This window comes from Rhinoderma darwinii, chromosome 2 (assembly GCF_050947455.1).
Source record: "Rhinoderma darwinii isolate aRhiDar2 chromosome 2, aRhiDar2.hap1, whole genome shotgun sequence".
Lineage (NCBI taxonomy): Eukaryota > Metazoa > Chordata > Amphibia > Anura > Rhinodermatidae > Rhinoderma > Rhinoderma darwinii.
In genome coordinates this window covers 400,395,035-400,420,954 of record NC_134688.1, presented here as the reverse complement: position 1 = coordinate 400,420,954, position 25,920 = coordinate 400,395,035, and the positions used below count along the sequence as shown (strand labels likewise).

Below are 25,920 nucleotides of genomic sequence, written 5' to 3'. Positions count from 1 at the left end.
GAGGTAGCGGCAAGAAACACAGGGGGTTGGTACCGGTACAGACAGGAAATGTAGCAGGAGGAATCGCAGGAACGGGTGCAGTGACAACTGTGGGTGGAGCAAGCAGCCGATGGGCTATAGCGTTTACCGACAGGAGGAGCTGCTCTTGTCGTGACTGGAGATCCTCCATCTTGGCCAGCATGGCTTGTGTTGTCAAAGTCTCAGGTTGACCAGCGGGGTCCATGGCCTGAGCGTACTGTCACGAAACAGGACACCCCAGAAATACAATGTCCCGCACAAGGGTACCTGGATAGTCCAGACGGTGGCCGCAGCTCTGGCACAGATGGAGATGGGTGCAGCAGATAGCGCCAAACGTGGCGGATGACATTGGAGCTGCAAGTTGCGCCAGACGTGACGGATTCCACCGGACGTGGCAGATGACACAGAACATGGCGGATTCCTCCGGACGTGGCAGATGACACAGAACGTGGCGGATTCCTCCGGACGTGGCACGACTTGATACAAGAAGCAGCACGGGAAACAGGAACGTGGAACAAGGCACGGGTCACAACAGGGACGGGAAACACTAAGGGACCATTTGCAAGACAGACTGGGAAAACTAACAACGCTCGGGCAAGGATTAAAAGGCCAGGGGATTTCTTATAGACCAGGAAATCGTGGCAGTTGATGATGACGACTTCCTCATACGGGACACAGCCGAACGAGCGGAAGTGAGCGTTGGTGTCTCCTAGGAAGAAGATGGGGACCAGCGCTCACAGATCCATGGCTGCGGGCGTCAGGAGGTGAGTAAACCCGACGGCCCGTGGCCATGGACGCTACATTATATATATATATATATATATATATATATATATATATATATATATATATAAATATATAAAAACAGGCAAGCGTAAGGATCTGAGCGACTTTGACAAGGGACAAATTGTTATGGCTAGATGACTGGATGACCCCAACTCTAGAATAGCAGATTGTGTGGGGTGTTGCCAGTATGCAGTGGTTAGTACCTACCAAAAGTGGTGGAAGGAAGAACAACCGGTGCACCAGCAACAGTGTCATGTGCGCCAAAATCTCATTGATGTGTGTGGTGATCGAATGCTAGTCAGTTTGGTCCAATCCCACAGAAGATCTTCTTTTGCACATATTGCTAAAAAACGTAATACTGGCTATGATAGAAAGGCGTTAGAATACACTGTACATTGCAGCTTGCTGCATTTGAGGATGTAGCTATAGACCGGTCAGACCCTTGTCCACCACTGAAGGCACCTACAATAGGCACGTAAGCATCAGAATGGGTCCATGGATTATGGAAGACGGTGGTCTGGTTTGTTAAATCACATTTTATTTTACATTACGTGGACGGCCGTGTGCGTCGCCAAAATATGGCACCAGGATGCGCTATAGGGAGAAGACAGACTGGTAGAGGAAGTGTGATGCTCTAGGCAATGTTCTGCTGGAAAACCTTGGGTCCTGGCATTCATGTGGATGTTACTTTGACACATACCACCTACCCAAACATTGTTGCAGACCAAGTACACCTGTTCATTGTAACGGTATTACCTAATGCCAGTGGCCTCTTTCCGCAGGATAATGCATCCTGCCACACTGTGAAAATTGTTTAGGAATGGTTTGAGAAACATGTCAAAAAAGTTGTTGACTTGCTCAGATCTCAATCTGATCGAGCATCTGTGGGATGGGCTGGAAAATCAATTCCAATCTATGGAGGCCTAAGGCTGGATTCACAGGAGCATGTTCGGTCCGTAAAGGACGGAACATATTTTGGCCGCAAGTCCCGGACCGAACACACTGCAGGGAGTCGGGCTCCTAGCATCACAGTTATGTACGACGCTAGGAGTCCCTGCCTCGCTGCGGGACAACTGTCCCGTACTGTGATAATGTTTTCAGTACGTGACAGTAGTTCCACGGAGAGGCAGGGACGCCTAGCGTCGTACATAACTATGATGCTAGGAGCCCGGCTCCCTGCAGTGTGTTCAGTCCGGGACTTGAGGCCGAAATACACTACCGTTCAAAAGTTTAGGGTCACTTAGAAATTTCCTTATTTTTGACAGAAAAGCGCAGTTTTTTTCAATGAAGATAACATTAAATTAATCAGAAATACACTCTATACATTGTTAATGTGCTAAATGACTATTCTAGCTGCAAACGTCTGGTTTTTAATGCAATATCTACATAGGTGTATAGAGGCCCATTTCCAGCAACCATCACTCCAGTGTTCTAATGGTACATTGTGTTTGCTAACTGTGTTAGAAGGCTAATGGATGATTAGAAAACATTTGAAAACCCTTATGCAATTATGTTAGAACCGCTGTAAACAGTTTTGCTGTTTAGAGGAGATATAAAACTGACCTTCCTTTGAGCTAGTTGAGAATCTGGAGCATTACATTTATGGGTTCGGTTAAACTCTCAAAATGGCTATAAAAAGAGAGCTTTCATGTGAAACTCGACAGTCTATTCTTGTTCTTAGAAATGAAGGCTATTCCATGCGAGAAATTGCCAAGAAACTGAAGATTTCCTACAACGGTGTGTACTACTCCCTTCAGAGGACAGCACAAACAGGCTCTAACCAGAGTAGAAAGAGAAGTGGGAGGCCCCGCTGCACAACTGAGCAACAAGACAAGTACATTAGAGTCTCTAGTTTGAGAAATAGACGCCTCACAGGTCCTCAACTGGCAGCTTCATTAAATAGTACCCGCAAAACGCCAGTGTCAACGTCTACAGTGAAGAGGCGACTCCGGGATGCTGGCCTTCAGGGCAGAGTGGCAAAGAAAAAGCCATATCTGAGACTGGCTAATAAAAGGAAAAGATTAATATGGGCAAAAGCACACAGACATTGGACAGAGGAATATTGGAAAAAAGTGTTATGGACAGACGAATCGAAGTTTGAGGTGTTTGGATCACACAGAAGAACATTTGTGAGACGCAGAACAACTGAAAAGATGCTGGAAGAGTGCCTGACGCCATCTGTCAAGCATGGTGGAGGTAATGTGATGGTCTGGGGTTGATTTGGTGCTGGTAAAGTGGGAGATTTGTACAAGGTAAAAGGGATTTTGAATAAGGAAGGCTATCACTCCATTTTGCAACGCCATGCCATACCCTGTGGACAGCGCTTGATTGGAGCCAATTTCATCCTACAACAGGATAATGACCCAAAGCACACCTCCAAATTATGCAAGAACTATTTAGGGAAGAAGCAGGCAGCTGGTATTCTATCCGTAATGGAGTGGCCAGCGCAGTCACCAGATCTCAACCCCATAGAGCTGTTGTGGGAGCAGCTTGACCGTATGGTACGCAAGACGTGCCCATCAAGCCAATCCAACTTGTGGTAGGGGCTTCTGGAAGCATGGGGTGAAATTTCTCCCGATTACCTCAGCAAATTAACAGCTAGAATGCCAAAGGTCTGCAATGCTGTAATTGCTGCAAATGGAGCATTCTTTGTCTTGACTATATTTTCTAGTCATTTTGCAACTCATTTGATAAATATAAGTGTGAGTTTTCATGGAAAACACAAAATTGTGGCCCCAAACTTTTGAACGGTAGTGTACGTTCCGTCCTTTACGGACCGAACATGCTCGTGTGAATCCAGCCTTACTTCGCAACTTACAGGACTCGCGGTCGTCTGCAGCTGTCGTTTTGGTGCCAGATAATTTCATAGGTTTTCTGGAGTCCATGCCTCGACGAGTCAGAGCTGTTTTGGTGACACGACTTCGGACTAAGACAATATTAGGCAGATGATTTTAATGTTATGGCTGATTGTTGAATACACACACTCTATATACATCAGAGAAACCTCAGAGACAAGCACTCATGCCAATCACAGTCTGACAGAGGTCATAAAAATTATTCAATCTTTCAATGGTGTTTAGGACTGTTTTTAAACATGCTATTAGGGCTCTGGTGAAACCAACACATCTGCACATTATACAGACAGTCCACTGTAATGTAATGCCCCTCTGGTAATGGTACTGCAGGGGAATTTAACATCTGCTGCTCAATTCTCCTGCACATTACAGTTGACTGTTGGGAGTCCTGTGGGAATTCTCACATTGTAATAGGATTGTGATTTTCCTTTTTTTCTTTCCACACGTTTTTTTAAACCAGTAATTAAGAAGAAATGGCAGTTAGAATTAAAAATTCCCAGACCATTCAGATCCATATTCTTTTCCATTGTCTGCACGAACAGCCAAAGGTGCGGCAAATATTTTAAGAGGTGTGCACCTCTTAATATATTTGGCACATTTACACCCGACTTAAATTATTTAAGGTTTAAGTTCAAACTGAGCGTAAATACTGCAGATTTTCAGCAACGCATTTCTTTGTGGAAAATCATCAGCATAATACAGTAGCAGCAGAGTGGATGAGATTTGAATAAATCTCATCCACACGCTGCATAAATGATGAGTGGGAAAAACGCTCAGAAATTGACCTGCAGTGCATTTTATTAATCCACAGCACGTCAATTGCATTTGTGTAATCGCTGCTTTTACGTTGTGGGTTTTCCCCATTTAATTTAATGGGGAGGTAAAACCCGCAACAAATAGCAGATGTTGCGATTTTTGCGGTGGAAAAGCTGCGATTCCGCTGCAAAAATCGCAACTTAGATTACAAAAAAATATATATATCTTCTACTTACCCAGAATTCTGTGCTTCTTTGTCCAGGCCAGCCTCGTGGGAGGTTGCAGCAGTCACGTGGGATGAAATGTCATCCCAGGAGGCCGGTCCGCAGGACTCCAGAAGGTAAGTATGGGCGTTTTTTTTTCCGCTTGTATTCCGCGGCGGGCATTACAGGCGGTTTTTCGGCGGGAATGCCCTGCGGCCACCAGGGCGAATACACTGTGTACTTTTACGCAGCATATCCACTCAGTGTGAACATACCCTAAGACTGTTTTTTTTACACGTCATTAATGAAATATATTAATACATTTCCCCCAATTATTTTTTTTGTCACATTTAAAGAGCCATAACGTTTTTATTAACAAAGCCTTATGAGGGCTTGTTTTTTTCAGGAGCAGCTGTAGTTTTTATTGACACCATTTTGTGGTACACATAAGTTATGTTTTTTTCTACAGATCGATTTTTATTTTTTTTACGTTTAAAAAAATATATGTTTTCATGAAAAATATTTTTTGTTTTTTTGATTGGCGGGACTTTTTTATTATTAAACCTTAATTTCACTAGAAGCTGCGATCTTTTAAGTCGCTTACATAATGATTTGGCACATTGGACATTACGTTAGTGGTAAAATTAGGTCGATATATTCAGTGTTTATTTGTGAAAAATAGCAGAATTTAGAAAATATTTGGAAAAATTTGCATTTTTCTGAATTTAAATGTATCTGCTAGTAAGACAGATAGTAATAAAACACAAAGGACTAGGACGTTACACGGCTTAGAACATAAGCAGCAATTTCTCATATTTTGAAGAAAATGTAAAAGCCTTCTTTTTTTTTTTTATAGGTACCAGTTCAGTTCTGAAGTGGCTTTCAGCAACTTCTATATTAGAAACCCACATAAAGCACCCCATTTTAAAAACTAGACCCCATAACGTGTTCAAAACAGCATTTAGAAAGATTCTTAACCCTTCATGCGTTTCACAGGAATTTAAAGCATAGTAGAAGTGAAATTTACAAATTTCTTTGTCAGAAAATCCTTTTTATTCAATTTTTTTCTGTAAAACAGAAGCTTTAACCACAGAAACGCAACTCAATATTTACTTCCCAGATTCTGCAGTTTTTAGAAATATCCCACATGTGGCCCTAGTGTGGTAATGGACTGAAACACTGGCCTCAGAAGCAAAGGAGCACATAGTGGATTTTGAGGCCTTCTTTTTATTAGGCACCATGTCCGGTTTGAAGAGGTCTTGTGGTACCAATACAGTGGAAACCCCCCAAATGTGACCCTATTTAGCAAACTACACCACTCAAGGAATTTATTGAGGGGTATAGTGGGCATTTAGACCCCCACAGGTTTTTTGCTGCATTTTGTGGAATTAGGCTGTGCAATTGAAAATCACATTTTCCGATAAAAGGTCCAAATTTTTAATTTTTTACAAAGAATAAAGAAGAAAAAGCATCGCAACATTTGAAAAACAATTTCTCCCGATTACGGCAATACCCCATATGTGGTAATAAACTGCTGGTTGGACAATAGGCAGAGCTCAGAAAGGCAGGAGCGCTATTTGGCATGTAGATTTTGCTGGATTGGTTTCTGAGCGCCATGTCGCATTTGCAGAGCTTCTGAGGTACCAGTACAGGGGAAACCCCTTAAAAGTGACCCCATTTTGGAAACTAGACCCCCTTGAGGAATTCACTGTGGTTTTCATGGGGTGCATGCGACTTTTTGATCAGTTTTTATTCTATTTTTTAAGAGGCGTGGTGACTAACAAACAGCAATTCTACTATTGTTTATTTGTATTTTTTACAGCGTTCACCGTGCGCTATAAATGACATTCACTTTATTCTGCGGGGCGATACAATAACGGCGATACCATATGTTTATCGTTTTTGGGCGTTTGCTCAATAAAATACTTTTTATAAAAAATCACTTACTTTTTGTGTTGCCTTATTCTAAGAGTCATAACTTGTTTATTTTTCCATCAAGAAAGCCGTGTGAGGAATTGTATTTTGCGTGACGAACTGTAGTTTCGATTAGTACAATTTTTACATGCGACTTTTGATGTCTTTATTCCATTTTTTGTGAGGTGAAGTGACCAAAAAATTGGGATTCTGGCAAGGTTTATTATGGTTTTCTTTTATGCCGTTCACCGCGAGGGATAAATAACTAAATACTTTTGTAGTTCGGGACATTACAGAGGCGGCGATACCAATTATGTATTTTTTTTAATAATAAAGGACTGAATGGAAAAAGGGGGACTTTCAAACTTTGATTTTTTTGTCTTACTCGGGGACTTGAAGGCAGGAGGCCTTGATCGCAATTCTAATACACATCACTACATGCGTAGTGCAGAGTATTAGAGTTGTCAGCTACTCACTGACAGCAAGCATAGTGGGTCCTGACTTTGTCAGGACCCACTAGGCTTCCGTAGATGGCATAGCCGGAGGCCATTGTTAGGCCTCCGGTTGCCCTATCAACCATCGGCGCCCGTGATCATGTTGCGGTACATCGAAGGTGGTTTAACCCCTAAGAAACTGCGATTGCTATTGAACGGGCTTCTAAGGGGTTAATCAGCGGGTACCACCGCTATCGGTCCCTGCGGCAACTGCTGTATGAGACAGCAGTTGTCACAGCTCCTGTATGTGCCGGGAGGATGGCCGAAATAGCAGTTCCTCACGTTATGTTCTATTCCATCATGGAGCGTGAACGATGCACTCATTATGACGGAATGGTACGTCAAGGAGTGGGAAGGGGTTAATTAAAAGGACCTGTCGGCTCTCCTGACTTGTATGTCTAAGTGAATAATGGTATTCCCTATGAAATTCTGGAGAATCTTTTATTACAATTCTGCATTGTACCGTTCCTCTGTTATTACTTCTATAAATGTATGAAGAAATTGACAACTGGGTGTTACCATTCGCCTTCTCAAAGTGATGGGTCTCTACCCAGTCTGAGATTGTGAGCACTGATTGGATAGCGTCAGTCTGTGTAGGGACACACCACCAACTGGTGACATCAAGTAGTTAATGTATTCATAAAATGAGCACAGTGAAAGGAACCTCTAAGTGCTCATTCAGACGAGCGCAAAACTCATCAGTGTGCTGTGCGTGAGAATCACGCACAGCACACTGACCCATTGATTTCAATGGAGCCGTTCACACATGCAGGAGCTTTCACGCAGCGTGTGCCCATTGCGTGAAACTCACTGCATGTCCTATATTGGTCTGTTTTCACGGACCTACACGCCCAAAGTCAATGGGTGCATGAAAATCACGCACAGCACACGGATGCACATCTGTGTGCTGTGAAGGATTTGCGCATCAATTCTATTGAAAAAAAACATATAATACAAACAACGCAACGGTTTTTGGTTTCTTCCTCCCCACCTCTCTTTTATTATTACAGTTGGTACTTACCTGCTTGGTCAATTTGAGGTCAGCTGTACAGAATGTACGAGCAGGTTCTGGAACTTTCCACCTTGCGCTCATGAAGCCCGCGCTTTTTACTGATTGGATGATGAGCAGCAATGGCAGGAAGATTTCTTCTTTAAATTCCGGTGCTCGGCAGTGTTTTGGGCCGTTTGAAGAGGATTCAAGACAATCTCTGCCCGCCCCCCCCTTTTTTAAAAGGGTTTCCCTTGTCGTGATGTTTACTAGTGGAGTTTAGTCTCCCAGCTAATGCTGGGGGGACTTGGTACAATAATTTTATGATGATTGATTAATGAATTTTCAATAATTTTATGGTTATGTTGTATTTAATTATTTATTCTTTGGAACCCCTTAATAAACATCGCGGCCTATATTTCCAATTATAAAGTTGTCTCGTTGTTATTTATTCTGTGCTAATCTCTATGTTGGGCTTTGTGTTACCATGTTTACTGGAACAATGATATTATTAATTATCAAGAATTATTACAAATTATTCTCACAAACGAGCTTTAAAATACAGCATAAAATAGGAGTATTGAAAAAACACACCTAACCGGCTTAATATCCACATAAAAACAAATCTGCCCTATATATTTATTTTTGCTGTAGCTCTAGTTACAAACAAATGTAGTGCTTTAATAAAGGTCCCAAGGTTCGCTTGCAAATTCTTTTCTAATTTCCTACCTTTAAAGTGCTTTTCAAAATTCGCAGTCTGTGAAGTTTTTCATTGACTACTGGATCACTACATCTTTTAATAAAAGACTTCTTGTACTCCATTTTGGTTGAAAGTCGCTGCTCTCCAAGTGGGGACAAACTGGCCTTTTCCAGGACCCTGTAGAGATCTTGTAATGAGTCTGCCGGCTTCTCGTCTACAGTGTCTGCTATCATGAAAACAGAAGGAATGGAGCAACGTTAACTAGAGTGTCATTGCAGGCCAGCAACTTTTTTTTAATTTTTTTGTACGGATTTGCTTAAAAGGCTCCATTGTCTTGTGTCATAAATAAATCTTCTCGATAACTTAATGAACCTTTTCGCCTTTAACTTTGGATCTCCAGTGGTGATGTACCAGCTGCTTTGGTCTCTTTGTAAGGACACAGATGAAGTTGAGAGGATATCTAGATCAGAAAGAATAAAGGTGGCCATACACATTAAATAACTGTTAGCCCGAACACTCCTTCAGCCAACAGTTATTTCTTCTGACTCCTTATCTCCCGTGGGTATAAGATCAGGCATGTTCCCTCCAAGATCTTCTTTCAAGGAGGGGGGAGTCGGGTGGCTTCCATACACATCAGATCAACGACCAATCCAAACAAATTCGGCAAAGTTCAGTTGAATTTTTTCTAATGTGTATGGTAGCATTTGCAGAATTCTCGGGGGCTTGGGTTTGACTAGTTTACGGACAAGAATACCATGGTAATTCTTAACTAGTTTGTTTGTATCGTCAGACCTATTGTAGTTATTACAATAGACATATTAGTAGCTACTAAATAAGTAAAATAAATGTATAAGAATGCATTAACCAAGTGGAAGGTTAACAAAGGGTTTTGTTTTTGCCCCCAACTAATAATTTTCTTGTCCTATAATAGTAAAATGGACAGACAAAAAAAAATGGCTATGAACTGCCAAAAATAATAGGAATAATATATATATATATATATATATATATATATATATATATATAGGAAAACTATATAAAATCGAAAGGTCGATAGGTTTTCCTTCTCCCATCACCTGGGATAATATGGGAGGAAATAAAGTTCAAAAACAAGAAGTAAACAAACCCTTATTTTTGGTTTGCAGCAAATGACAAAAAATTAATGATTGATAACCATTTATGACCTTAGCCAAATTTACTGACTACTTTTAGGTATAAACAGTACATTCTGAATGCCCGTATCACTAGTAGGAGCAAGTCCTCAGTTTATTTGCAGTAGTTTTAATAATTTTTGTACTACATAAATAAAAAATGGACATTGGTGCCACATTTTTAGTGACAAAGGACAATGGAGCCAGTATTTACATTCTTGTTGTAAGTAAGTGGGGTTGAATGGCACCTCTAAATATGAAGGAAACATTCTGTACCATTTTGGGGTGTTAGGCAAAATTATTTTGCCTCATTTAAATTGAAAAAAAAAAAAAAAATAAATGTAAAAAAATAAAATAAACGTAGAAAAATTGAAAAAAAATGTAAAAAGAAAAAAAGGAAAAATGTAAAAACAAGATGTTAAAAAATAATAAGGGGGATAACTTTATAATTTGAGGACAAGTAAATGACAGCAAAAATGTTTACATTTTAGGAATATTTGCTTAAGTGAATGTTAGAAAAAGCATCAGTGAAATGAACATTGTTGCATCCTAATGTGCGGCAAATATAACTTACGCTACAAAGTAATGGGAATAAACATATACTGTTGAAAAAAAAATTGCAGAGGACCGGATACCAAAAACAAGGGTAACACTGATGATTACCTACTGTTCTGAAATGAGGCTCAGACACCATAAAACAAAGGGCCCACTCCATTATATGATATGTGTGAAACTAGTTGGCAGTACTCAAGCGTACAAGAAGAATGCTATGTGTCTGGGCTGGGAGACGGCCAACAGTAAATTCTGCTGTCATTTTCTAACCGCTCGGGTTGTTTGTATTTTTATATTGTTAATTGGTACACGCTTTAAATCTCATCAGAGACAACGTACTGCAGCCATCAAACTGCTAATGTGATCTGGCACCTTGTGCTGCTCATCAAGAACATTTCTAATTAGCTCTTACCTAATAAAAATGGTAGCGGCTTAAAGGGTGTATTGGGACAGGAAAGCCTTTATTTCTGAGAGGTGCAGCTAAGTGGAGAGACGTCTTAGCAGACACGGCAAAACATAAACACAATTTGGACGTAGATTTTGTAATCTATAATTTTTTTTCCTTTTCCTTGGACTAGACGGCATCAAAATATGTCTCCAAGCAAATAAAAATAAATTCATGTCTTGCTTTCATGGACGCTTATTTTTGTAATAAAATTAATGGACCCACAAATTTAATAAGCTGGTGTTTAACAAAATTTTAAAAATGTTTTACTTAATTGATTCTTTCACACAGAATAGCTTCAAAAAGGAGCGAACATGGTACTGTGGGTGTTAAGTGGCATTACTTGTTAAGGTATTTGTATTAAACACCTCTACTAAAAACATGAATGCATTTATTATAGGGTGGTTGTAAGTTACAGGGATGGCAGACGACACATTTTATCAGTGCCATCGATTATTACAGTGTGTTGGTCTATTATGTCTCAATAGCTTCAGAAAGCATTTTAAATATGATCTGGGAAAGCTATTTATTTATATGGAAATACCTTTAAGAGGTTGTCTTTTTAGAAAAAAAAAGGATCTACTTTTTCCTCAAAAACAGCGCCAAGCCCAATTCACTTGAATGGAGTTCAGCTGCATTACCAGAAACAGGCCATGGACAAGTCCATGGTGCTGTTCCTAAAAATAAAAAAAAAGCAGAGCCGTTTTTCTTATTTTAACCCCTTTAAATGACGAATGATCCCACAATGTAATGAATACGATTTATTTACATGAGAGAAGATGAATTGGGATTATCATTACTGTATGAAAACAACTGTATCTGAATGTACAAATTTCAACCTACTGTAATAAAACCGTCTAAACAAAAAAACGTAAAACTCTGATGATTATGTACTAGACTGAGACAGAAGAAGCATGGATCAGGCAGCAACAAAACTAAGGTACAAATGGAAATGGTCATACCAAGCCAAAAGACAAATTACTACTGTAGGAGTCAAACCATTTAGAACATATGACAAACTGGAAAAAGGATAAAAGTAAACCTGGCAGTGAAGCCAGGATGAGCGCTCAAAATGATAAAAATAAAGGAAGAATGTTGCCAAATGATGATGGCAAAAGCAGAAAAAAACAACTACCAACCCATCGAGCTACTCAGAGTTGGCACTATGTAAAAGCCAGTCATAATTCTATTACCCATACAAAAAAAATGTAGTCTACTTCCACCCAAAAATTCAAAGTCATACTTTTTGCCTGGCAAAAAAAAACAAACATCTAATTTCAAGGAATGAAAAGCTGTCCAGGCTCTAGTAATGCTGACACCTTAAAAAATAAAACTAAGAAAGGGATGAATAAAATTTTACAAATATAAAATTTAAAAGACAATACAGTATACCTTCCAGGGGTATGTTCAAATACGGGGACAGGAAGGAGATTGGTTATGCTTTATATCTATACATTTTTTTTTACCTTTCTGTACATAAAATATTCATAAAAATGTACTGAAATGGTCGAGAAGATTAATTTAATGGACATCTGTAGGTTGTCCAGCCAAAGCTATGTAACTAACATTTCTGAACAGACTTTTAACACGTTTTGATAAGAATGAAATCAATAGTTGATCAAAAACATTCGCTCAACACAAATGACAAGTGCAAACAGGACTGATGTCAAATCAATATAAGAGACAGGTGTAAATGTTGCAGAAACGTAACACCCGGATATAAAACAATCAACCAAGGACTGTGCCCAGTAACAAAGTAGTAACTCGCTGACAAGGTCACTGTACTACCCTACTAGAAGATAAACAACCATCACACAGACGCATGCAAATCATACAGTTTCTTATAAGATTTCCAGGAAATTAAAATATTACATAAATCTCTTCCTCTTGTAATGCAAACACTTTGGCGAGGCCACAGGATCCCGTCCCAGCCAATCACAGAAGGGCCTACACACACATTGGGGGCTTAAAGAGGATCTGTCACTAGTTTATTAATGCCCTATCTCCTAACTAATATAATAGGCGCTATGATGCGGATAACTACAGTGTCATTTCTTTCCATAACTTTGCAAATATTAAACGTTTATGAGCATTTTTCTAAATATGCCAATTTGGCTATTTTTGCCATATGAGAGGTGACTAGTTCTTTTCTTTTCAGGTAATACAGGGGGAGGAAACCTCCAGCTCACCAGCTCGCCTCCTGACAGTCCTGCTTCGCCCGGATCTCCGCAACGGTCCACGGTAGGTAATAGTACAGAAAGGAAGGATTTGATCCAGCGCTGCAGTGATGTTCTTTAAAAAGGAACGTATTCCCACTTTTATTGGTATCAAAAAAGACTTGTTAAAATGTCAAATAACAGGCTTGGCGTCAAGGCAGTATTCAGTAGGTGTAATGGACCTACGCGTTTCAAGCACGGCTGGTGCTCTTAGTCATGGCATTCATTCACTGAATGAATGCCATGACTAAGAGCACCAGCCGTGCTTGAAACGCGTAGGCCCATTACACCTACTGAATACTGCCTTGACGCCAAGCCTGTTATTTGACATTTTAACAAGTCTTTTTTGATACCAATAAAAGTGGGAATACGTTCCTTTTTAAAGAACATCACTGCAGCGCTGGATCAAATCCTTCCTTTCTTTTCTTTTCACTCTGGGCAGTGTAATGTTTTCTATATGACGCTGTCCAATCATCATACAGTTCTCCTCTTCCCAGCCCAGCAACACAGCCTGATCATATAGTATACAGCTTCTATTCCCGACTGTGTGTTCAACTGGTGGTATCTCCAGTTATTTCACAGCTAGAGCTGCGATCCATATGAAAGATTAGAATCTCCTCTTTCATATGACACCAGAACTATTCTAGGTGGTCCACAGCCGGAGATATGGCTATTTGAAGATCGCCCTTCCCTCCAGCCTGTCTCTCACACTGTGTGAAGCAGCTTCATGCTAATAGGACAGCGTCAGAGGCTGTGAGGAGGCTCCACCTCAGGAGAATTGCTGCTGTTGACACCTACTTATCAAATATAGCCTCATTTGCATATTTAAACACACACATATAATATATATATATACATACAGTGGAGGAAATAAGTATTTGATCCCTTGCTGATTTTGTACGTTTGCCCACTGTCAAAGTCATGAACAGTCTAGAATTTTTAGGCTAGGTTAATTTTACCAGTGAGAGATAGATTATATAAAAAAAAAATAAGAAAATCACATTGTCAAAATTATAGATATTTATTTGCATTGTGCACAGAGAAGTAAGTATTTGATCCCCTACCAACCATTAAGAGTTCAGCCTCCTCCAGACCAGTTACACGCTCCAAATCAACTTGGTGCCTGCATTAAAGACAGCTGTCTTAAATGGTCACCTGTATAAAAGACTCCTGTCCACAGACTCAATCAGTCCGACTCTAACCTCTACAACATGGGCAAGACCAAAGAGCTTTCTAAGGATGTCAGGGACAAGATCATAGACCTGCACAAGGCTGGAATGGGCTACAAAACCATAAGTAAGATGCTGGGTGAGAAGGAGACAACTGTTGGTGCAATAGTAAGAAAATGGAAGACATACAAAATGACTGTCAATCGACATCGATCTGGGGCTCCATGCAAAATCTCACCTCGTGGGCTATCCTTGATCCTGAGAAAGGTGAGAGCTCAGCCGAAAACTACACGGGGGGAACTTGTTAATGATCTCAAGGCAGCTGGGACCACAGTCACCAATTAAACCATTGGTAACACATTACGCCGTAATGGATTAAAATCCTGCAGTGCCCGCAAGGTCCCCCTGCTCAAGAAGGCACATGTACAGGCCCGTCTGAAGTTTGCAAATGAACATCTGGATGATTCTGAGAGTGATTGGGAGAAGGTGCTGTGGTCAGATGAGACTAAAATTGAGCTCTTTGGCATTAACTCAACTCGCCGTGTTTGGAGGAAGAGAAATGCTGCCTATGACCCAAAGAACACCGTCCCCACTGTCAAGCATGAAGGTGGAAACATTATGTTTTGGGGGTGTTTCTCTTCTAAGGGCACAGGACTACTTCACCGTATCAACGGGAGAATGGATGGAGCCATGTACTGTCAAATCCTGAGTGACAACCTCCTTCCCTCCACCAGGACATTAAAAATGGCTCGTGGCTGGGTCTTCCAGCACGACAATTACCCGAAACATACAGCCAAGGCAACAAAGGAGTGGCTCAAAAAGAAGCACATTAAGGTCATGGAGTGGCCTAGCCAGTCTCCAGACCTTAATCCCATCGAAAACTTATGGAGGGAGCTGAAGATCCGAGTTGCCAAGCGACAGCCTCAAAATCTTAATGATTTACAGATGATCTGAAAAGAGGAGTGGGCCAAAATTCCATTTAACATGTGTGCAAACCTCATCATCAACTACTAAAAATGTCTGACTGCTGTGCGTGCCAACAAGGGTTTTGCCACCAAGTATTAAGTCTTGTCTGCCAAAGGGATCAAATACTTATTTCTCTGTGCACAATGAAAATAAATATATATAATTTTGACAATGTTATTTTTTTTTATTTTTTTTATATAATCCATCTCTCACTGGTAAAATTAACCTAGCCTAAAAATTCTAGACTGTTCATGTCTTTGACAGTGGGCAAACTTACAAAATCAGCAAGGGATCAAATACTTATTTCCTTCACTGTATATATATATATATATATATATATATATATACACACACACACACATACACACACACCACACACACTAAGGGCAATTAGATGAAAGGTGAAAAAGTCTGGAGATCCGCTGCTTACTTGGCTACTAGCCAATTACCATTGCCTCATCTCTAAACTCCCTTTCAGCAATTGAGTGAAGCGTTTTGATTTTGCCTTGGTTACCAGTGAACCCTGTCCTGGCCCTGCTATAAACAGTGTAACTTTTAACCCAAGAAAATGACGAAAATTTTGCAACGAAATTGCTTCCTGTGGACAAAAGAAAAAATATGGCAATAAGAGAGGATCTCACTCTTTTCCAACTCTCGGATCTCCTACACTTTATATCTTACTTAAAAAAAGGCGACACGGCTAGTCTTCAGGGCTTTCACAAATATCTAGAGACTATCGTTTACACTACTAACGCACACTTTACATAGAATATCTGATATAGGAACGATTCTGAGAACATAGTGCTAACGTATACTTGATCTGTGTGAGTTCACATGTATTATAGGTAAAAAAATATAATGACTGAAATCCCAAAGCTAAAATTACAGGTTTTGATTCCAGAATTGTTTGCCAATTCAGTTAAATCTGGTCTAAGCTGAAGAGATTTACAGCTCGGAGGCAGTAAGAATATACCAGTAGCCGAATTAGCCTTTTTACAAGTCTTCTCAGCCTAACTGCATGCCAGATTTATATATTTAACCAAGAAGAGTAACAGTCTCCCTATGTGAGATACATGATATCTCATCCGAAATGGTTAAGCCTGTACTATGAAAGGTTTATTAGGATTTACAGACATCAGCAATAATGACTACAAATGAAACATTTTTTACAGTACGAGTTCCTTATAAGGCATAGCGAACCATTACAGTTCTCAATTTAGGATTGGGCTCCATGGTGTCGCTCACAAAGTTATCACAAACCTCAATGTTCCCCCTATAGAAAATCCCCCAAAAAAATCCAACCATGTTATCCGAGACCTGATAAGCCCTGGCATTCAGCAAAAGAACAGGAGTATAAAACTTAAACTCACTAAAAGTTTACATCACTTGGGGATGAGATGCAATGCCAGACACAGCCCATGAACTAAAGTGGTGTTGTTTCTGGAAAAAAAAAATAGTTGACACTTTTTCTAATCCCGGACAACATCTTGAAAGTATTAGGCTGAGATCACACTACCGTCAGGGACTCCATTTTAAGTCTCCGTCGGTAGCTCCATCATATTTGATAGGCAGAATAGCGCAGCATGCAACGCTATTCTTCCAGTCAAACCGACAGATACCACGATTGAACCCAGACGGACCCGATTATAGCCATTGAATATGTTGTGTGAAGGATCAGGGACCAGCCTCACGATTTCTGTAAAACTGCGGTGTGACCATAGCCTTTTGAAGTTAGCAGTGGCTGTCTGCTCTGGCTAATGAGGGGTGTCCCAGATGGGGAAGGGAAAAACCTCTATTATAGTAATATGTCCTAGTAGGACAGAAGGACTGTGGCTGTCCAGACTGGACATCCACTTGAAATAGCTTTGCAAATTGAAGCTTCATACCACAGAACATAAATTAAAAAATAAAGTATACACACACCACAAATATACTGTAGTTAGGATTTCAATTTATTTTGTGATGCCCTTGGTACCCATGAAAAACCTTCAGGAAAAAGTATCTGACCTGACATGCGATAGGACTGGATAGACAGGATACAGAATAACCTTTCCATGGCTAGGGCCAGCTGGCCTAAAAAAAATGGTTTGGCAGTGCATTTTATCATGCACCTCTTATCTAAGACAGGCTTAACAAGAGTTACGTTAGATGCGTTCCAAGGCCAGACATAGCTGTATTACTCACCATTAAAAGTATTAGTACTGGGCACAAGTTTGCTTTATTTATGTTACCACAACACCTTGGGTTATGGAAGCAAAGCTGTTTACTACTTTATTTAGCGATCATATATTTTTCAGGGTGCGACAGATAAATGGCTATGTGCAGCTTTAAACTTCTGATGAGTTGTTCCAGAAAACTCTCTTCGCTTTATTTGGACTTCTTTAAGCAGGGGTGAAGCTTTAGGCGGTGCAGAGGGAGCAGTCGCACCCGAGCCTTGCTTCCTGAAGAAGTCTAGAGGCCCCCCTGTCATAAAGGAATATACCAGTATTATAAATAGCACATGGTAGGTGAAGAACGGGTTTCACATTTTTCATTAGGGCCCATGGGCGGGCTTCAAGTTCTTCAAGTAAAGGTGACTGCTCCTAATGCAATTGATGTCCCATCATTTTCACTCATGGGCAAACTCTCTTTGTGCTAGCAATTGTTGGGCCCTGATTTTAGAAGGTGCAGATACCCTATATCACTTTTTCATATTTGAATGTACGATTACGTAATTGTGGTATTCTTACAGCAATAGAACGCAATAGTATATCCAGTGGCTGGCACTGGTTCATTTTTCCGGCTGTAATATACAGTTGATGTCTCACTGCAATGGCCTGAGTCAGAGCTATCGGCCATTTAGCTACTTAGATTGGGCTAAACAGACGATAACAGAAAGCAGAAAGAGTGGGCTTGGTAAATAAGTGTTATTAAAAAAATTATTTTTTTTGCAAAAGTACTAAAATAAAGTCATAATATAATTATATATATATATATATATATATATATATATATATATATATATATATATATATATATATACACACACACACACACACACACAACCGTTCAAAAGTTTAGGGTCACTTAGAAATTTCCTTATTTTTGAAAGAAAAGCACAGTTTTTTTCAATGAAGATAACATTAAATTAATCAGAAATACACTCTAGAAGGCTAATGGATGATTAGAAAACACTTGAAAACCCTTGTGCAATTATGTTAGCAACGCTGTAAACAGTTTTGCTGTTTAGAGGAGCTATAAAACTGACCTTCCTTTGAGCTAGTTGAGAATCTGGAGCATTACATTCGTGGGTTCGATTAAACTCTCAAAATGGCTAGAAAAAGAGAGCTTTCATGTGAAACTCGACAGTATATTCTTGTTCTTAGAAATGAAGGCTATTCCATGCGAGAAATTGCCAAGATACTGAATATTAACTACAACGGTGTGTACTACTCCCTTCAGAGGACAGCACAAACAGGCTTTAACCAGAGTAGAAAGAGAAGTGGGAGGCCCCGCTACACAACTGAGCAACAAGACAAGTACATTAGAGTCTCTAGTTTGAGAAATAGACGCCTCACAGGTCCTCAACTGGCAGCTTCATTAAATAGTAGCCGCAAAACGCCAGTGTCAACGTCTACAGTGAAGAGGCGACTCCGGGATGCTGGCCTTCAGGGCAGAGTGGCAAAGAAAAACCCATATCTGAGACTGGCTAATAAAAGGAAAAGATTAATATGGGCAAAAGCACACAGACATTGGACAGAGGAAGATTGGAAAAAAGTGTTATGGACAGACGAATCGAAGTTTGAGGTGTTTGGATCACACAGAAGAACATTTGTGAGACGCAGAACAACTGAAAAGATGCTGGAAGAGTGCCTGACGCCATCTGTCAAGCATGGTGGAGGTAATGTGATGGTCTGGGGTTGCTTTGGTGCTGATGAAGTGGGAGATTTGTACAAGGTAAAAGGGATTTTAAATAAGGAAGGCTATCACTCCATTTTGCAACGCCATGCCATACCCTGTGGACAGCGCTTGATTGGAGCCAATTTCATCCTACAACAGGACAATGACCCAAAGCACACCTCCAAATTATGCAAGAACTATTTAGGGAAGACGCAGGCTAATCTGTAATGGAGTGGCCAGCGCAGTCACCAGATCTCAACCCCATAGAGCTGTTGTGGGAGCAGCTTGACCGTATGGTACGCAAGAAGTGCCCATCAAGCTAATCCAACTTGTGGGAGGGGCTTCTGGAAGCATGGGGTGAAATTTCTCCCGATTACCTCAGCAAATTAACAGCTAGAATGCCAAAGGTTTGCAATGCTGTAATTGCTGCAAATGGAGCATTCTTTGACGAAAGCAAAGTTTGAAGGAGAAAATAATTATTTCATATAAAAATCATTATTTCTAACTTTGTCAATGTCTTGACTATATTTTCTAGTCATTTTGCAACTCATTTGATAAATATAAGTGTGAGTTTTCATGGAAAACACAAAATTGTCTTGGTGACCCCAAACTTTTGAACGGTAGTGTATGTATGTATATATATATATATATATATATACACATACATACATACACACACACACACACACACACACACACACACACACACACACACACACACGCACGCACACTTAAAATCGCCAAACTTGTGTTGGGGGTCAGGGGAGGGGGGCCCTGTTATAGAGATAGATGTGGGTTCTAGAGCGTGGACCTCCATCTATCATATTTATGGCATGTGCTGTGGATCACCCTGCCAAAACAAACCCTCATACAGCTACATCGACGGCAAAATAAAAAAAAAAAAGTTATGGTTCCTGGAACACAGTGACGCAAAAAATTATTTTCCATGAAAAGAGCTTTTATTGAGCAAAAGTAGTAAAAGACAAAAAACAAACAAACCACTAATCATATTTGATATCGCCGTAATAATACGGATCCATAGAATAAATATAACGCATTATTTATACTGTATGGTGAGCGCTATAAATTATAAAAAAAAATCAAAAAAACAATGGATTTTTCTTTTTCCATTCCCCACCAGAAAAAGTTCATAAAAGTCTATCAATTGATATGCACTAAAAATTACAAGTCCTCCCGCAAAAAACAAGCCCTCAGACTATGTCGACAGAAAAAAAAGTCATTGCTCTCAGAATGCGTTGATGTAAATACTAAAACAAATCGCCTATAAAGAATATCTCCGAGTATTTTCCCATATAAAAACATCACTTTATTATACAATTATTAAAAGGTATATAAACATTAAATATCAGTTGATGCTGGGGCATACATACCATTGGTGCAACCTGTGCAGCTGCACAGGGGCCCAGAAGGTAGGGGGCCCCACTGCCACCTTAAAAGCAGCTTTTTACCCTATTGGATTGTATGTATGGACTGAGCTATTGACAATTTCTCAGAAATATGATGAATTGTTCGAGAGACGAATGACCGTGGGGTGTTCTTGGATGAGCTAAGGGAAAGTAAGGGGCCCACATACTGTTCTTGCATGGGGGCCCTTTACTGTCTATATCCGCCACTGAGTTGACAGACTGGCGTCAGCTGAACACAGACTGTATAACCACCAATGTGACTTAAACAATATCATCCATACCCGGCAAAGGAGGAACAAAATAATGGTTCTCTGCACCCCATGTAGCTATGCCACTGCCTGTCCCTTGAAACGACCAAAAAGAAGGGTATATTTTCCAACCATTTATAAAAACATTCATTTCTTATAATAAATTAAAACAGATGAGTGTACTTTGATGTATTACAGTTACTTATCTGCTTAGATTTGGTACCACTTTTCATCACATTATTCATCGTGATACTTGTCACTTCTGTTTTGTCTTCCATTGACAGTACTGTATGTATAAAAATGACAATATATGCAAAATGCCATGCTTTGACTTTTGCCCACAAGACACTGTAAATTGAGGAAGAATAAAATAAAGGAAAAATAAATTTCTGTTATTTTATGCCTTTCTTGAACCACTTTGCTCTTTTGCAAAGTCCTGAGATCACTTGCTACTCTCAAATATATTTCCCTCTACGAAAAGAAATCACAGCATCCCGGCATTACTAACATTTAACACTCAGCACAAGGAAAATGGCTTTGCTTGATGTTCTCTGTAAGTCTACTTAGCCTGTAGCTAAAGATTAGAAAATGAGCCATGTGAGAGAATGAAAATGGCAGGCAAGGCCGTGGGAGAATCTGGCGTCTGCACGGAAATTTACTAGTGAATCACTACATTATTAAATACAATATCATAAATGACAATGAGAAAATCATATTTGCGTGTGCATTTTACGTCTCAAACTCTTCAGGATTTTGTAAGCTTCCATTTCTGTACATTATATTACATATATATGTTATTTAGCTACTCACAGGGCTTTGGTGGCGAGGGCAAGACACTTAGGAGAGATAATGGGAAGGCTGCAGGGGTGCTAGATGTAAGGAGCGCACCACAATATAAAGCCATTACTTCTGGTGTGTCCTACTTAGGATAGAGTCTACGGTGGCAGACAATTTGTGCCTACAGGTAACAGAGATGTCAATCCAATAACACGACAGATTGATTCTTATTAAGCACATAATTTTAGGTCTTTACCGTTTTAGTTTCCTTGGAAACCTTTAAAATCTTTTTTGTTATTAAATACTAATACATAATAGTGCTCATCATACACGGAATATAGAACAGTTAATGTATATTGTTAGATGGAATAATGCAGAGAAAATGTGTTGTTATATCCATTGTTTGGAAAGTGACATTGAATGGATGAAAGTAGGGATGTATTTTAATTTTAAAAAAAAATGATATTCTATCCACCTCACAACTTTTGCTCTCATCAAACATATTAACTTTATAGACATATCTCTTTCCTGACCTACCTAAGCCTATTAGGCAGTGACAGAGTTGTAAGTGACCTTGACTTATTTTCAAAGTCATTTGGAATTATTTTATATAGTTTTTGGCTTGTATCTTTAAACACTGTTCATATCACATTCGGCATATACGTCTTATGTTCATATTGATCAATTGCCCTGACCTATGTTAAAAGAGTGTCCTTTTGGCAGCAATATTTTTTTTAAAAAAAAGTGTAGTCAACCATGCTTTTTAATACAACTGGAACCCACTAAAATATGTATACCGCCTGCAGTATAAGTTTTTTATAATGTGAGTTAATAGGAGACTTGCAACTGTATAGACTTATAATTGCATATGTCTGGGGCATAAATTCAGCGGCATCCCAAATATATAGCCCAAACCGTATTTGAACATTTTGATTTGGTAGCACTCCTGTATGGTCTAACATGGTTCATAATGACAAGGAGTTAGGAAAAAGGGCTAATACGCATTTACAAGGGCCAATAATCAAACAAGTGTTTTTATGAACGCTTCTTCCCGATTATCGGCCCATGTAAAAAGGGCAGCAATCAGTCGACAATCGAGCAAACAATTGTTCGTCCGCTGATCACGTAGTCTATGCCAGTCTAAAAAAATCGGCAATGTCAGCAGCATATCCGCCCCTGTAAGGAGAAGATCTTCTGCGGACAATGATACAACTGTATGGGGACGGAACGATCGAATTATTGATCCTTCGTCGCCAAGCAATATACAATAGCATTGGCCCATGTAATAAAAAAAGCTGGTTAACGAGCGTTGATCGAATTGTTATATCAGTGACCGCAGCACCTTATAGGCAAAAAAATCTGCCTGGCTAAGTTTATAATGTTCGGTGTGTATGTTCAGCGTACGCGCCGGGAAATTCTCCTGATGCATACGTTTATATGTATATAGTATACGTCGGTAGTAGATGTCGGTATACCTTTTCCAATGTATGGGAAGTCTCAGCCTGATGTGCTTTCATATAAAGTCAGCCACTGCATAACAAATCTTATACCTAGTGGTGTACTTCGTTTTTACAATGGTGGCCTATAGTCGACACATGGAACTGTATGGCTTTACATTGGGCGCATATGTTGGGAGATTTTCCTAGCGTATGCACTGAACGTAAAACTAAAACGCCTTGTTTGGGATCTTTTTACTTTTTTAAAATTTTATTTGTTGGATGAATGTTTTTTATATGTCAATCCTGACAAAAGTCACGTATTGAGACTATAATGCTGCAGTCGCTAAGGTGGTGGCAGCCGCTGAAGAAGCAGGCAAAGAAAATTCTACAATTCCCTCATTACCTTCACCATTCATGCTGCAGATTTTTCACAGTGGGCCATATTTGCAAGCTAAAGATTTCCAATAAATATAAGGCATGGCCCCCATAAGTTTCAGTTACTGTGCTTAATGCCAGTCACAGTGCCTCCATAAGTGCAAGAACACCATTTACCAACTTCTTCCACGCTGCAAAGCTATGTGGCTTTCGGTCTACTGAACCTCAAAGATAATTGAATTGAAGTGAAGTTAAAAAAGAGGTACCACTTAAGTACAGACCAGCCAACATGGGTACGGTATCTTCCAAATAAGTTCACTTGAAGGGTCTGCTTTCTGACATGTAAGTTCACACGTTGCGTAAATACTTTTCCGCAACGGATTTCATTACCCATGGAATTTATTGGGGAGGTAAAACCCACAACAAAGAGCAGATGTTGCGTTTTTCTTGCAGTGGAAAAGCAGCGATTCCACTACAAAAAACGGTAATCTGAAAAAAAATATCTTATACTTACCCGGAATTCTGTGTTTCATCGTACAGACCAGCCTCCGGGGATGACGTTTAATCCCATGTGACGGCGGCACATGGGATGAAACTTCATCCTAGGAGGCCGGCCTACAGGACATCAGAGGGATATGTCGCCATGGCTACTTAAGTATCAAACTTTTTTTTCTACGTGCAGTTTTCCACAGTGGACATTCAGGCCGAAAAAACGGCACCACAATTTGGTGCGGTTTTTTGGCTGGAATTCCCTACAGCGCCCAGGGCGGATATGCAGTGTGCCTTTATGCAGCGTATCCGCCCTGTGTGACCATAGCCTAAGACCTATGTAAGGGAGGCTTAACGCGGACAGATTTTCTGGCCAGTAACAAGCACTGGTCAACGAGAACAGCATGTCTATTTTTATTGAAAAAAAAATAAAACATTTTTTTTGAGATACAGTACATCTGCTCTGTATTCTGCTAAGACCTGTATCTGTTAGTCCCACGGACCTGACTAGTTCATTGTCAGAGGGTCCTGCGTGTCTCTGACACACAGGATCCACTTGTAATCTCTCTCATCTAAGTTATGAACCAGTCAGTCCTGCGGACCTGACGGGAACAGAATTTAGCGAACGATACAGCTGCTCTGTATAGAGAATACAGAGCAGCTGTATCTCAAAAAGTGAAAATAATTTTTAAAGGGTAACTAAACGTTCAACAAACTTCTGACATGATTGGTGGGGGTCTGAGCACGGAGACCCCCACCAATCGCTAAAATGAAGCGGCAGAAGTGCTCGTGTGAGCGCTCAGCCGCTTTGTTTCTGTTTGACTTTTTCCGGAAATCAATATATCGGAGTACAGGCTCAATAGAAAGTCTATGAGCCCATACTCCGATACATCGGCTTTCCGGAAAAAGCCAAACAGAAACTAAGCGGCTGAGCACTTCTGCAGCTTTGTTTTAGCGATTGGTGGAGGTCTCAGCGCTCGGACCCCCTCCAACCAAAACTTCTGACATGTCACTATGATGTCAGAAGTTTGTCGAACGTTTAGTTACACTTTAATAAAAATTAACTATAGGGTTTCAAACATTTACGGAGCTTTTAATGTATTTTCCCAATGTACAAAGATAATTTTCACTGAATGAAGGCAAGCTGACCCTACACAGTTAAGCGGTTAAAAACAATGGGTGTTTAGTGCTCCCGAAATTATGCACAATGAGTTGTCTTTATCTTATACACGGTTATTATTTTAGCATTCTCATCATTGTGAGAATCATTTAGTAGCTTACAATAACGGAAATGCACCAATATTCCTTCCCTCTTCTAATAAAGGATTCTAGCAGTAACGGGCGCAGAGTACAGCGCTCACATATTCGCCAGTGATAAGGAGTGAAGTGGCGGAGCAGGTTTCCTTGGAGATAGGGAAATCATTACTGCAGAAGGAAACCACCACAAAGCTCAGCGCAGGAAATCTACACAAGCAAAAGTTAAGTGCAGCTGCTGAATTGAAATGTAAGGCCTGCGGCTGATCAGCTGTTCTGAAGATACACGTTTCCATGGCGACTGTAGAAGTGTGAAATAATTCTATACAGATATATGTACATATTTACCGGTTATCTATAGACGTACAAGGTTTTTATTCTAAATCTAAATGCTACATAAAGGAGAGGAGGTCAGAATTTCAATAGAAAGCCATATTTAGCCATACGTAGGACTTTATGTTCCCTTACAAGGACAGACTGCAGTCATTCCACGTCATATATGATGCAAGAAGGAGCAGCCATGACTGCCATGAAAATGACGCATATAAAATGTTGTCAATTCACACAGAAATTGTAGTGGAATTTTCTTTAATACGAGATATACATTTCAGATATATATATATATAGTTTAATTTCATTTATTTCCATTGCTTATTTAGCACTGACACATTCCACAGCAATGTACAGAGATTACAATCGATCACATCCGTCCCTGTCCCCAATGGGGCTCACAAGCTCATTTCCCTATATGAGACACATGTACGCCCGGGCCAAATTTTAAGTAAGCTAATCAATCAGTTTGTTTTCACCATTTTTTTA

The 25,920-nt window shown here is 40.0% G+C and overlaps 1 protein-coding gene across 3 annotated transcripts in view; it reads right to left on the bottom strand.

Moving 5' to 3' along the window:
* The window catches only part of CNKSR2 (connector enhancer of kinase suppressor of Ras 2), a 371,721-nt gene that overhangs the window by 23,775 nt on the left and 322,026 nt on the right, over positions 1-25,920 (bottom strand). For 2 of the 3 annotated variants that reach the window (XM_075854043.1, XM_075854044.1), the window contains one exon: positions 8,744-8,940. The exons of the other annotated variant lie outside the window; for it this stretch is intronic. In XM_075854043.1, the coding sequence (XP_075710158.1) occupies positions 8,744-8,940 (197 nt within the window). The remainder of the gene's footprint in view (positions 1-8,743; positions 8,941-25,920) is intronic. 3 annotated transcript variants of the gene reach the window in all.